This window comes from Symsagittifera roscoffensis, chromosome 2 (genome assembly GCF_963678635.1).
Source record: "Symsagittifera roscoffensis chromosome 2, txSymRosc1.1, whole genome shotgun sequence".
NCBI lineage: Eukaryota > Metazoa > Xenacoelomorpha > Acoela > Convolutidae > Symsagittifera > Symsagittifera roscoffensis.
The window spans coordinates 9,452,732-9,466,613 of record NC_087063.1 but is presented as its reverse complement, the minus strand read 5'-3'; the positions used below and the strand labels follow the sequence as shown (position 1 = coordinate 9,466,613).

Here is a 13,882-nt window from a genome sequence, read left to right as displayed (position 1 = left end):
GGTACCTAATTTTGCGTGGAAAACTAAAACACACCCGAATACCAAGTTACTCCACATTTTCAAATGGTCGAAACAAAAAAAACTAAAACACTCGAATACCAGATTCCTTTTCATTTTTAAATGGTCGTAACAATAAGCTATAGTAAGCCTGCTCGCTCGCTTTATTCGCTCCTAATAAGACTAAGCATCAAAAATTTAAAGCTGTTTTTCTCGATTCTGAGACAACTTTGATGTCAATCGAATCACGACTGAAAAGCCTTTCTTTAATATCGTTCGACCCATTACGATGATTATTTGTGGTACCTGATTTTGCAACTGAAACGCGCCCGAATACAAAGCTCCTCTCTTTTTTTCGTCAAAGTTAATTTTTTTCCTTAAATAATTATATTCTTAATTTAAATGCAATGTTATTGCTTCTCATTTTATTAAATTCGTATAATTTTTTCGGCAAAATTTATTTTTTTCATTAAGTAATTATACTCTTAACTTAAATGCAGTGTTATTGCTTCTCATTTTATTAAATTCGTATAACTTTTTTGGCAAAGTTAATTTTTTTCATTAAATAATTATGTTCTTAATTTAAATGCAGTGTTATTGCTTCTCTTTTTATTAAATTCGTATAATTTTTTCGGCAAAGTTTATTTTTTTTCATTAAGTTATTATACTCTTAACTTAATGCAGTGTAATTGCTTCTCATTTTATTAAATTCGTATAATTTTTTCCAAATAACAGTGATCAGTGTGCATCTAATTGTACTATTGAAATGTTTAGACCCTCGTCTAGTTCGACTTTCCTCACCCACAAACTGGACATGTTGATCTGGACTGCTCTGCTAGTGTCCCTGGCAGTGGTCATCACTCTCCCTAGATCCCCTGGCATCAAGACACTCGTGGCCTCCTTCATCCTCCGACTCATATACTCGATCGGAATAGAACCCACGCTCTATATGATAGGAGCTGTCAATGTGCGTTACAAAAAAACACCGTATATTTTCGAAATTGAATTAGTTTTAATGATTAAATAAGGTAAAAGTCGAAAATCGTAATAAGAATATGAGGGGGAGTCGTCCATACTGTATGGGGATGTCCTCCATATCTTTTGGGCTCTTTTCCACAGAAATTTCAAGTTTAATACTGTTGCTGAGTAAGAAAATACAATTTATGGACTGTTGAGGAATCCAGCTTAGAGGTTAACGTGATATGTCTGTTTCTGAGGTTTTCGCACAACATGCTCAGTTGGAAAATCAAACGACTTTAAGTTATTTTGGGCAGAGTAAGTGAAAAAGACCCTATTTCTGTGTTTTTCTACAACTGACTGGTTCACTGGGTTTAGATGCTGAACAAGGCCATCTTCATCGTGTCTTTCCTGGGCAACAGGGGCACTTTCTCGAGGGGGGCGTGGCACATGATCACTGACTTCGAGTTCCTCTACCACATAGTCTACTTCCTATTCACCATAGCTGGCATATTCATACCACTTTGCTACAGTGTTCTAGTGAGTAATATCATCGTACATTAGTCCAATTTATCCAACGAGGGAAAGGAACAACATACGAGAGAATCCGCTCTTACGGAGAAATGCTGTTGTGTCTCGTGTTACGTACAATTTTTCGCTTTTTTTTTCGATGACGTCTTGATGAGCATAAAGTGACTGATCTTAGTACATGTCAGAAATTCACAAACAAGTCATAATTTGATAAAGCTTCCGGGTCCTTTCTGTTATACGGCCCAAATACAAAAGTAAGTTGGACGAGCTCAAAAATGAAATTCTGCTTCAGTTTTCCTTATGATTTCAAATAATTTGATCAAATCAGGTTCGAGCTTTATGATCAATCATTCAATATATCGAAAAAAAAACTTCAATTGGATGTACTTATAACAGAAAAAAAAGCTATGAAAAGATTTTTCTGTTAACTTCCAAATGGCATTAACTTTAAACATGGCGAATTTTTGATAACTGTCTAAATTGAACTACAGACAAGCCTTTACGCATACCTGATTCAATCAATGAACTACAGCTATATTTGTCGATTTTCTCTGAGACAGTAATTTTCAAGTTTTGTTAAGTATAAAGTTCATATCATTTTCTGGTATCGATAGTAATCTGTAAAATGTTTGGTTTAGCTGCTAGACGTGGTGTACCGGGAGGAAACATTGTGGAATGTGATTCGGAGTGTGACGAGGAACTTCAGGAGTATCGCTCTCACCACCATCCTCGCCATCATCCTAGTGTATCTCTTCTCAATCTTCGGATTCCTCCTCTTCAAAAAGGACTTCGTAGTCCCAGTCGATCCATCAATAGGTAATGACAGCTTTTTACGTCTGTTGGGTAATTACACAAGCAAAGCTTGTGTTATAGTATTAATGATTGTTTTCGTAATTATTTGATCAACTCTGTTTGTTGAAGGGCTGTCATTGTTTCACAATTCTGGTTGATTTTTTGTATTCGAGACTAAATCGAACCGCCCCAAAATAGAGCGATAAAATGTAGAGCGTTAAGTGAAATATAAACCTCCAGAATAATAAAGGTTGAGTTGGATTGAGGTAGTTTAGGGGGTCCCCCTTTTCTTTGGTTCTACGGCGTCCATTTTTCTTCGCACCACCCGAGTTTTTTTAAAAGGCGTATTGAGCGGCAGTATACACTGAATTTGAGATTGAGCGCGTGACAAAAACCGCAATTTTTGGTCAAAAAATGCCCAAAAATTGCGATTTCGGCACGCTTTCTTAAATATGCAAATGGTTGCTGAAAATAGTGACAAAAAAGGTTTTTATAGTGTTTTTGGAGAGCTCATAAAATTAGTTTGCTTGACCTAAAGTCTACCCTTCACCTTGAAAGAAAATCCTAGATCCGCACTCAAGTTGAGGCCAAATAAAATCGCAAATAACATGACCTGCCCATTAGCTTTTAAGAACATGTTTGCATAAATATTACGCAGGTTTTTTTTGAGTGTGTGAGAGACATGAAGTTTTTCTTAAACAGTTAGATATCGAATTTATAACTGGTTTTATAGCAAATTTTTTCATTTTTTCCACAGTTTCCGGTAATTTTGCTTTAATTGAGATGTTCTGTTTATAATTTTTTTTTTTCATTTCCAGAAAAGTTCAACCAATACAGGAGAAGTAAAAATGCTTGATTTTAATTTTGCACGCTGACATAGTTTGTATTTGCACGCTGGAATTTTTGAGTTTGCATGTGCCGAGTGCACTTGTTGTTTTGGTAATTTTTATCCCAGAAGATAGATATAGGGATTGTACTTTTTTTTCAACGTTTTCCTGTTTAGTCCACTACTTAAAACTATCTCATCTATGAGTGGTGTGAACAATTTAAAGAATCAATTTATTCATTTATAATAGGGCCTTGCTCCCGTACATTTTGCATGTCTTGTCTGACTCAAATGTTTTAAAAAATTGGTCTTTTTTGTATTTTTATTGAAATCGGCATTTTTTGATAATCTCGAAACCTCTCGATTTGTTGCTTATAGATATAGAAAAGAAGGGTTAAACAATTCCCAATTAATGTTACCAGCATGTGCATGTGTTTGTGAAGGTGTCTGTCTTTCTTTGTGTAGATGATTTAGTGTCTTCTTCGTCTTCGCAATATGTAGTGAATAGCAATTGCACCCTGCCTCAAAATGACAATCAGTATCTGAATGAGACAATTAACTCAACTACTGCTCAAAATTACTCTTCTTCGTCTGTGTTACTTAACCTGACCAATGAGGAATTAGGCTTCTGTCCAAAGACAAAGGCAGGTTAGATCCATGAGATCCATGCTCCAAAATTACGAATAAGTCAATTAGCTATTCAATCTCAGAAGAGCCGTGAAAACTCTTGGAACATTTTTAGTGAAAGAAAATAGATTGAATCCAAATAAGTAACTACAACTGCTCGAAACTGTCTAAAAGAATAAAAGGTCAGAAAAAATATGGCAATTACTAGGCAATTACAGAAAATATGGCAATTACAGAAAAAATATGTGCATATCAAGCAGACGTTACATGTTTTCAAGGGACTGTCAGCTTAGTTTATGAGTTCTTGGTGAGTTCGTTTGGCATGCTGCATGATTTGGATTGCTTGTATATAGCCGGCTATGTTGGAGTTCCTTCGATTAGAATAAGCCGATGATCGTTTTAGATGAATCTTTGGTGGACGAGAGAGGAGTGCTGTCGATACCTCGTGAACAGACAACTGAAGACAGAGAGTATGCGTGTGAAACACTTATTATGTGTATCATCACCTCTCTTAACAAGGGGCTCCGATCGGGAGGAGGTATTGGAGACGTTCTCAGAAGCCCAGCCAGCTCAGTAAGTAAAGGGACCTGTAGGTTCATATCAAACAATGGCTAGTCCTAAAGCAGTAAGAGCATATAATTTCTTCATTGCACAGCGAATTAGCGAGCGTAGTGTTGTATGACGAATTAACTTTGTTTCGCTTCATCTCGAGTCGCACGAAGCCCTTGGCACTTTTGCTACCTAGCAAATTGGCGCTTTTGGTGTATAGCGTTTTAGCACTGGCGATTTGATAGCATTTATAACTGCTTAATTGGTGGCTTGTTTTTGAAGTTAAAAAAGTGCCATGACGCTGCAGTTGGAAAGACCTTAGACTCTGTCTGGGACTAGGGTTGGTGTCGCACAGAAGGTTTAAAAATTATTTCAGTCTTGAAAAATCTTAAAAATTGTTCAGGCTCAAATTTACTTTTTGGCGGTTTGACTTTGAGATTTTAGTTCAGTTCATCTCCTTTGTTAAAGGAAAGTAAACTTCTCTTTCGAACAGCGAAAGAGTAATGATCACGCAAAACGTGATTGACTTCTAATTTCCAAAAGGAATTTAATTATCAGATTTCCAAGCGAAATATATAGTTTTTGTCTATTGATTCAGTTTTCTCAAATTGGGTTAATTTTATCAAAAAAATAGTCAATCATAAATGGTTCTTGAATTTCAAAGATCTTTAAGTTGATGTTTTTTTCTTTGAATTTTTTCAATGTTTATAATTTTTAGTTCATTGACACTTTTCCAACTTTTGTTAAGAGTAATGAACATAGTGAGTACTCTTCTTATATATGTCTTGCTGATGTTTTTTTTTGTTTTTTTTTTAGGACAAAGTCTTTTAAAATTTGTTCACGCTCAATTTTGATTTTTCGCGGTTTGACTTGTGATTTCTTCTTAAATTCAGTGCATTTCTATTGTTAAAAAGAAGGTAAATTCCACTATCGAACAGCTAAATTGTAAAGGTCACGAAAAACGTGATCGACTTCTAATTTCGAAAAAGGAAATCAGTTGTCTGATTTCCAAGCGAAATAAAAATTTCACCTATTGATTCAGTTTTCTCAAACTGTGTTAATTTTATCAAAAAATATTCAATCATAAATGGTTCTTGAAATTCAAAGAGCTTTAAGGCCATCTATTTTTTTTCGCAAAAATTCGAAATGTTTTTTTTGTTACTTGCGTTGATTGCCTTTTTCCAACTGTCTATTAGCGTTATTTGTTATTTTTTATTAGAAAACTAAAAATTCCAGTAATTTGTTGATAATGTAAATGCATGGCTGTTGAATTGGTACCTAGGAGCCTTGTTTCATTATTTGTCTACTGCTCTTTTCAAGAATGATGAACGGTGAAGACTCTTTCAAAGTTCGTGATCATTTTTCTGCTTTTGTTGAAGACTCTTTCAAAGTTCGTGATCATTTTTCTGCTTTTGTTTTCAGGAAAAGTCATAACTTGCTTACTCTCAATTTTGATTTTTCGCGGTTTTAGTTTTGATTTCTTTACAAGTCTTGTTCATTACACCTGCGAAGCAAAGTGTTATATTACGAACTTAAAGCAACAATTTTTTATTGCACCATTGGTATTTTGTTGCACCTTTAAAGCTTATTGATATCATATGCTTTGACATTCAAAGTTTAAACAGTTGATGCATTTAATTCATCAAGTGAACCGAAGAAAGCTATTTGTTTCAAACAACATCTCGATTTCAGAAATTTTCTAACTCAATATATCTCGCAATTTTTTGAAATGCATAATTTATACATAGTTTATTACATGCAAAGTTGAGTCTTTTTGTATTTGATACTACTTTTGCTGTATCAAATTGGCAATTTATTAGCATATATAGATGCGTTATTGGTGGCTAGTTTTTTGGGATTTTAAGCATCCATGGCTGAATGCTTGGTGCGTGAGACTCAAATTTGCGAGGTTGCAGATTTTTGCTAATTCATTTTTATCAATAACCAGCTTTTAAGTACAGCCAATGCTACGGATATTAACACAGACTATTAAGAGTAATGAACTTAGTGAGGACTATTAGATAGGTCTTGCTGATTTTTTTTTTTTCAGGAAAAAGTCTTAAAATTTGTTCACGCTCAGTTTTGATTTTTCGCGGTTGACTTGTGATTTCTTTTTGAGTTCAGTGCATTTCCATTGTTAAAGGGAAGGCAAACTCCACTATCGAACACCAAAAATGTTAACGTCACGAAAAACGTGATCAATTTCTAATTTTGAAAATGGAAATTAATTATCAGATTTTACAGCGAAATAAAAGCGTAATAAAAGAGTAATGATCACGCAAAACGTGATTGACTTCTAATTTCCAAAAGGAATTTAATTATCAGATTTCCAAGCGAAATATATAGTTTTTGTCTATTGATTCAGTTTTCTCAAATTGGGTTAATATTATCAAAAAATAGTCAATCATAAATGGTTCTTGAATTTCAAAGATCTTTAAGTTGATGTTTTTTTCTTTGAATTTTTTCAATGTTTATAATTTTTAGTTCATTGACACTTTTCCAACTTTTGTTAAGAGTAATGAACATAGTGAGTACTCTTCTTATATATGTCTTGCTGATGTTTTTTTTTTGTTTTTTTTAGGACAAAGTCTTTTAAAATTTGTTCACGCTCAATTTTGATTTTTCGCGGTTTGACTTGTGATTTCTTCTTAAATTCAGTGCATTTCTATTGTTAAAAAGAAGGTAAATTCCACTATCGAACAGCTAAATTGTAAAGGTCACGAAAAACGTGATCGACTTCTAATTTCGAAAAAGGAAATTAGTTGTCTGATTTCCAAGCGAAATAAAAATTTCACCTATTGATTCAGTTTTCTCAAACTGTGATTATTTTATCAAAAAATATTCAATCATAAATGGTTCTTGAAATTCAAAGAGCTTTAAGGCCATATATTTTTTTTCGCAAAAATTCGAAATGTTTTTTTTTGTTACTTGCGTTGATTGCCTTTTTCCAACTGTCTATTAGCGTTATTTGTTATTTTTTATTAGAAAACTAAAAATTCCAGTAATTTGTTGATAATGTAAATGCATGGCTGTTGAATTGGTACCTAGGAGCCTTGTTTCATTATTTGTCTACTGCTCTTTTCAAGAATGATGAACGGTGAAGACTCTTTCAAAGTTCGTGATCATTTTTCTGCTTTTGTTTTCAGGAAAATCATAACTTGCTTACTCTCAATTTTGATTTTTCGCGGTTTTAGTTTTGATTTCTTTACAAGTCTTGTTCATTACACCTGCGAAGCAAAGTGTTTTATTACGAACTTAAAGCAACAATTTTTTATTGCACCATTGGTATTTTGTTGCACCTTTAAAGCTTATTGATAACATATGCTTTGACATTCAAAGTTTAAACAGTTGATGCATTTAATTCATCAAGTGAACCGAAGAAAGCTATTTGTTTCAAACAACATCTCGATTTCAGAAATTTTCTAACTCAATATATCTCGCAATTTTTTGAAATGCATAATTTATACATAGTTTATTACATGCAAAGTTGAGTCTTTTTGTATTTGATACTACTTTTGCTGTATCAAATTGGCAATTTATTAGCATATATAGATGCGTTATTGGTGGCTAGTTTTTTGGGATTTTAAGCATCCATGGCTGAATGCTTGGTGCGTGAGACTCAAATTTGCGAGGTTGCAGTTTTTTGCTAATTCATTTTTATCAATAACCAGCTTTTAAGTACAGCCAATGCTACGGATATTAACACAGACTATTAAGAGTAATGAACTTAGTGAGGACTATTAGATAGGTCTTGCTGATTTTTTTTTCAGGAAAAAGTCTTAAAATTTGTTCACGCTCAGTTTTGATTTTTCGCGGTTGACTTGTGATTTCTTTTTGAGTTCTGTGCATTTCCATTGTTAAAGGGAAGGCAAACTCCACTATCGAACAGCAAAAATGTTAACGTCACGAAAAACGTGATCAATTTCTAATTTTGAAAATGGAAATTAATTATCAGATTTTACAGCGAAATAAAAGCTTAAAATATTGATCCAGTTTTCTCTCATTGGGTTAATTTTAGCAAAAAAGTCCGTCATAAATTGTTCTACAAATCCAAAGAGCTTTAAGGTCATCTATTTTTTTTTGTCGAAATTCAAAAGTTGAAATCTCTTGAAAAAACAGGTCAGTGTTTTTTCAGTTTCCTTGCGTTCACGTTTTTCTTTTCCAACTGTTAGTTGGCTATATTTATATTTAAAAAATCCTTTTAGCTTCAAGGTATCATGGATCTATAGGTTAGAGGTAGGGAAGGAGACCAGGTACAAAATGAGAGGATTCGAACCTGAGCAGGGGCGGATGTTTTAAATGAACTTTTTTGTATACTAGTTAAAAAGCGTTCGCTCTTTAAATTGAGACATGTTAATTGGTAAATTTCTTTTTTCAAATTGCAAAGCTTTAGACTCAAAGTTTTACTGATTCAATTTTTTCCAGTAGCGTTATCGGACATATTTTTGCTTATGCGAAGTGCAACTTTGTCTCTGTAAAATTTTTGAACTTGTTTTCCGCTTTTTTTCGTCTTTAATATATCGAGTTGGTTGCTGCCTTTAATATATCGGCTTAGTGGCTCATATTGGTTCATTTGACGAGCAATTAAAGTTTTTTTTGTGTGTGTGTTTTATAAGTCTTAAGTCTCATTGATTTTTTTTGGCTTTTTTCGGATTTTTGCTAAGGTATTTTCGGCTTTAATACCGCTTCGTAAGTTTTCTTCCGATGCTAAACTCACATTCTATTGCCTTGTATAAATCTTGTATCGGAAGTGGCGAGAAGCTCAGCTTCGCCTCTGTGTTTTTATTATTTTGGTTAAATGGGGTGAGCTTATGTTCTATTTTGCGTCGATTCAAGGGGAATTGTTTATTGCTTTTGCGTGTTCCAGGAATGATGGATTGTAGAAGTGGATTTGGAGACTTTTGAAAATTGATAGCTACATATTTTTTATGACTACAGTTTTGTTTTCTGCTTAAAGATGGTCGACCCGATTTTTGTACATATTTTCATGTTTGTTTGACTTTTTTTTCATAAAATTTTTTCCGCTTAATGTTTCAAAAAACGATTTTTTTCTCGGATCAACGGGTTCGACTTACGTTATGTCGGGTTAGTCAATTTATGATGCGTAGTTTCAAGGGTAATTTTTAAATGCTTCTGCCTGTTTCAGTCTGGATGGGGTATAAAAAATTTGATTTTTAAACAAGCGAAGCGGAGTGTCATAATACGGTATCCACATTTTTTCCAAGCTTACATGCATACAAACATGCATACGAAAATACATACACACAAACCTACTTAAATACATACGCTTATACATACATACATGAATACATACAAATGAATATGAATACATATGAACATTCACATATAAAGTCTTTCTTAAAAACGTTCATACAAACAGACACACAAAACTTTATGCATACACAGATATAAAGGTGCCCTTTATTTGATGGCACTTTTGCTTTTTATACCTGGATTTTAATGTGCTGCAGGAGTCTTTGTTTGTGGCACGTGTGATCTATGACTTGTTGTTCTTCTTCATTGTCATCATCATAGTTCTCAATCTGATCTTCGGTGTCATTATCGACACTTTCGCAGACCTCAGATCTGAGAAGCAGAACAAAGACCTCATCCTCAGAAACACATGCTTCATATGTGGTGAGCAATAGTTAAATAAATTATAAAAGCCCTATTTTACTATTCTTTGTATCGCATTGTTTATATTTCCTTGGATCTCTGCGGTTCAAAATTTTAGTTGCTGAATGAAAATTGTAAGCGTTGGGTTTTTTGAATTGTTACTTGATAGAAGAGTCTGAAATATAGTTTAGTCACAAAATGGGTCTTGCATCTGTGTGAACGTTTTTAGCCTTGTTATGTTATTATTGTTAGACGGCCCACTTCGTTTATTTAGGATTGGACAGAGGTAACTTTGACAACAAGTCGGTGTCATTTGAGGAACACATCAAGTTCGAACACAATATGTGGCATTACCTATACTTCATTGTCCTGATAAAGGTCAAGGACCCCACTGAGTTCACGGGGCCAGAGTCATACGTGGCATCCCTCATTAAGGTCAGTTCAGGGCATATTAACAAAGTCGGGTCGGGTTATGAAGGTCGGTTGTCATTAGCGGTCTTCTAGTTGTTAACGCTGATGTCTGATATTAGATGTAAACTATTTGCTGTCTTGAAAATAGGCTGTACATAACCAGATAAAAAACGATTGGTCCAAAATAAAGCTATGGTCGAAACTGACATGTTTTTGTATTTTTAAGGAACGTTCGGGTTTTTTTTGTAACTGTGGCTTTGAAATCGCAGTCGTTCAAGTTGAAAGTTCGGATGCCTTTTGCTACCTCGACGAGTCAAGTTGAACAAAGGTTTTACGTAGTTTGTCAAGAAATGATTTTCTGACTTAGGATCGGAACTTGGACTGGTTTCCCAGAATGCGTGCAATGTCTTTGATAGTCACAGAGGACAACGAGAACAATATGGGTGGAACCCAGACGATGAATGGGAACCACATTGCAATGGGTCAGTACCCGCACGGCAACTCTGCCAGCCATCACCAGAACTCAGCGAGTGGAACGGGTAAGAATGGATCGATGGGAAACAACCCGATGAGTGCCCAAAATGGGTCCATGATGAGTATAGGCCATACAAGCAGTAGCAGCGGAACTTCAGGGGGCCATGAGCAACATGCAGGGGGCATGATGTCTAACCAGTACCAGATGGAATTCAAGAATCTGGCTGCTAATCTGGACCAGACCAACAGATTGGTGAATCATCTGATGCACCAGTTGCACGAACTAAGAGACCACGTGAGTGTCAATTGAATTACTTAAGTAAACTTTTGGAAATGAAGAAAATGAAAAATTTTTCTCTATTTTTTAACGAATTATTCGTTGACCTTGGTTGAAGTTGTCCAAAGAGCTTCAATAAACGATAATTGATTGTTTTTGAATGATAGAGAGTCAGTTTTCGAAAATTGATAGTTTTTTTCGAATTTGATTTCCATGAATTTGGAAAAAATTCAAAAAAAAATTGCTAAATGGAGCTGTGTAATCAACGCATACTTTATTGGTTACATTTTTTTTGATAACATTGGTTTATATTAGGGTATCGGAAGCAACGCGAAGCTCTGCTTCGAATGTGCCGATTTTTAAGCTTAAAAATTTGGTTTCCCGCCGTCTATTTGTTAAGAAGACGATTTATCCACGAGGTAAAGGACCAACACGTGAGATGTTATTTTTTCACGTAGAACCGCTGTTATTCCTCTGCTTGAAAACTACATGTAATTTCTAGGTTATTTTTCTTGGCTGGAAAATGTTGCCTCACCCAAAAGCAACGATCATGGATCACTAAATTTTTGCGGTTTGACTTGCGATTTCTTTTTAAATTCAGTTCCTTTCATTTGCGGAAAACTCAACTGACGAACAGTAAAAGTGAAAATTTCACAAGAAAACGTGATCGACGTCTAAGTTCGAAATTGGATTCTAACTTTCCGATTTCCCATTGCAATAAAAACTTCTGAGTTTATTTTATCCGAAAAAAGTGTCTATCAAAAATTTTTTTTGAAACTCTAAGTGCTTTAAGGCTATATATTTTTTTACTTTGAAATTCGAAAGATGAAGTTTTTTCGAAAATAAGTCCGTTTTTTTGTTTTCTTGCGTTCATTGACTTTTCCAACAGTCTGTTGGCTATGTTCTTGTTTTTTTTCTCTGATTTTTGTTATTTTTAGTTGTCGGAGCACTCGGTATTCTCTGATTTTTGTTAATTTTAGTTGTCGGAGCACTCGGTATTCTCTGATTTTTGTTAATTTTAGTTGTCGGAGCACTCGGTTGTGAAACATAGACCCAGTATGACACAAGGAACACAAGGCGTTCCAATTCAACAGCAGCAAGCGGTCCCGCCCCATGGAGGCCAACAAGCACAGTGACATACTACGAGTAGTAGTCCATAAAAGCAAGACTGAGATAAGCTAAAGTAGTCTAGAATTTGTTTTATAGAATTTGTTAATTCATTAATCATGCCGATTTTAAATTGGAGTTAATCAATATAAATTGTCTATATAGATGTATTTCTTCGAATTTTATAATGACACTAGAAGTTTGGTTATAATCTATTTTTCTTTCAATCTGGTTAATTAATATTCTCAATTTGTAAATCATTCAATGAATTAATTTTGTTCTCTATTTTTGTTTTCTATAGTATGTTTTGAAGATTTAAGTTAGTTCAAAATCGCGCCTAAAAATTGCACCAAATTAGTAGATTTAGATGGTTTTTCGGCTCAAGAGTAGTCTGTAGATCAAGCGACCGATACACGAGCTAAGAGTGAAATGCATTTCACGTGTTACATTTTTTGTATTATTTTTGGGCATGGCCGGAACAAGAGTTGATTTTTTAATAGTCAATGAACGTAGTGATTGTGATATGGCTGTGATTTTTTTTTCTAGTAAAGTTTTTTTCAGGAAAATTTTTTTCACGCTCAAGGTTCATTTTTGGCGTTTAGAATTCTGGCTGGGCAAAATAAGGAAAACTCCGTTACTGAACAGCAAAATGTAAAGTTCACGAAAAACATGATTGGTTTCGAATATACCCGGACATAATCCTAGGTAAACGAACGCGAATCCGCCGCTAGCAAAATTCTGGTAACATGTGGTCTTTGAATTTATTTTTGTTGATTTGCCTAAACTGGATTTAAAAATTACCATAACAGATCTTTTTTCCTAAGTTTAACGAAAGAAATGCATTTTCACTCAAATAAAAGCTTGACGTTTTTTTTTCAGGAAAAAGTTTTATTCACGCTCAGTTTTATTTCGCTCACGGTTTGGTTTTGGATTTTCCTAAGTTAAGTTCAGTGTGTTGAAAAGAAAGCACTACCAAAGAGGAAAAGTGTAAAAGGCATGAAAAATGTGAATGAATTCTAGTTTCAACAGTACACTATTTTTCTGAATTTTAAGGGGTTAAAAATAATATCAAGTGATCCACGTTTTCCCTCAAAATTTCATGCATAAATAATTTTGAAATTCAATGAATTCAAGAGCGATATGATTTTCTTTACTTTCGTAAGTTAATTTTTTTCACTTTTGGAAGTTAATTTTTTAATGCTTAATTTTATTGGCCTTTGCTTTTGTTAATATTTTCTCGGTAATTTCTTCTGTTAACTTTCAGTCCAATGCTGTGAACACGATTTTTTTTTCGAGGGGACGTTCGAAAAGTTGTTTGAAAGTAGTTGTCGGAACTTTTCTTAGATAGACGGGTTGTGCCAAAGACAATTTTTTTGAAAGGTTTGCCACTTTGGGAAGCTCCGATGGCTGATTTATACCTAAACATTACTTTTTTTTCGGCAGGCTCGTTTGAAAATTAATACATATTGGTGTTCTAAAAAAGTTTGATTGGTTTGCCAAAAAAGGATGTAAAAATACCAAACCTTTTTCGCATACTTGAGCAACATGTACTTTTGAATTGATTTGAACATAGCAGTTTTTCTTAAATGTTGTTATTTTACGTTTTTTTTTCTGTTTCGCTGAAAGTTTCGGAATATTTTTGCTTGATATGGTTTTTGTCTGAAAGGTTGTTCACTTTCTAACTAGCCATAACCACATGTTTTGCTTCATATCATCAA

The 13,882-nt window shown here is 34.1% G+C and overlaps 1 protein-coding gene across 2 annotated transcripts in view; it reads left to right on the top strand.

The window, feature by feature from the left end:
• LOC134838864 (inositol 1,4,5-trisphosphate receptor type 1-like) overlaps window positions 1–12,449 on the top strand; it is a 466,592-nt gene extending 454,143 nt beyond the window's left edge. For both annotated transcript variants that reach the window (XM_063854157.1, XM_063854158.1), the window contains 10 exons: window positions 772–964; window positions 1,333–1,494; window positions 2,124–2,301; window positions 3,096–3,119; window positions 3,569–3,751; window positions 4,134–4,303; window positions 9,751–9,916; window positions 10,170–10,330; window positions 10,674–11,075; window positions 12,080–12,449. In XM_063854157.1, the coding sequence (XP_063710227.1) occupies window positions 772–964; window positions 1,333–1,494; window positions 2,124–2,301; window positions 3,096–3,119; window positions 3,569–3,751; window positions 4,134–4,303; window positions 9,751–9,916; window positions 10,170–10,330; window positions 10,674–11,075; window positions 12,080–12,193 (1,753 nt within the window). In that variant the 3' untranslated portion in view covers window positions 12,194–12,449. The remainder of the gene's footprint in view (window positions 1–771; window positions 965–1,332; window positions 1,495–2,123; window positions 2,302–3,095; window positions 3,120–3,568; window positions 3,752–4,133; window positions 4,304–9,750; window positions 9,917–10,169; window positions 10,331–10,673; window positions 11,076–12,079) is intronic.
• The last annotated feature ends 1,433 nt before the right edge of the window (window positions 12,450–13,882 follow it).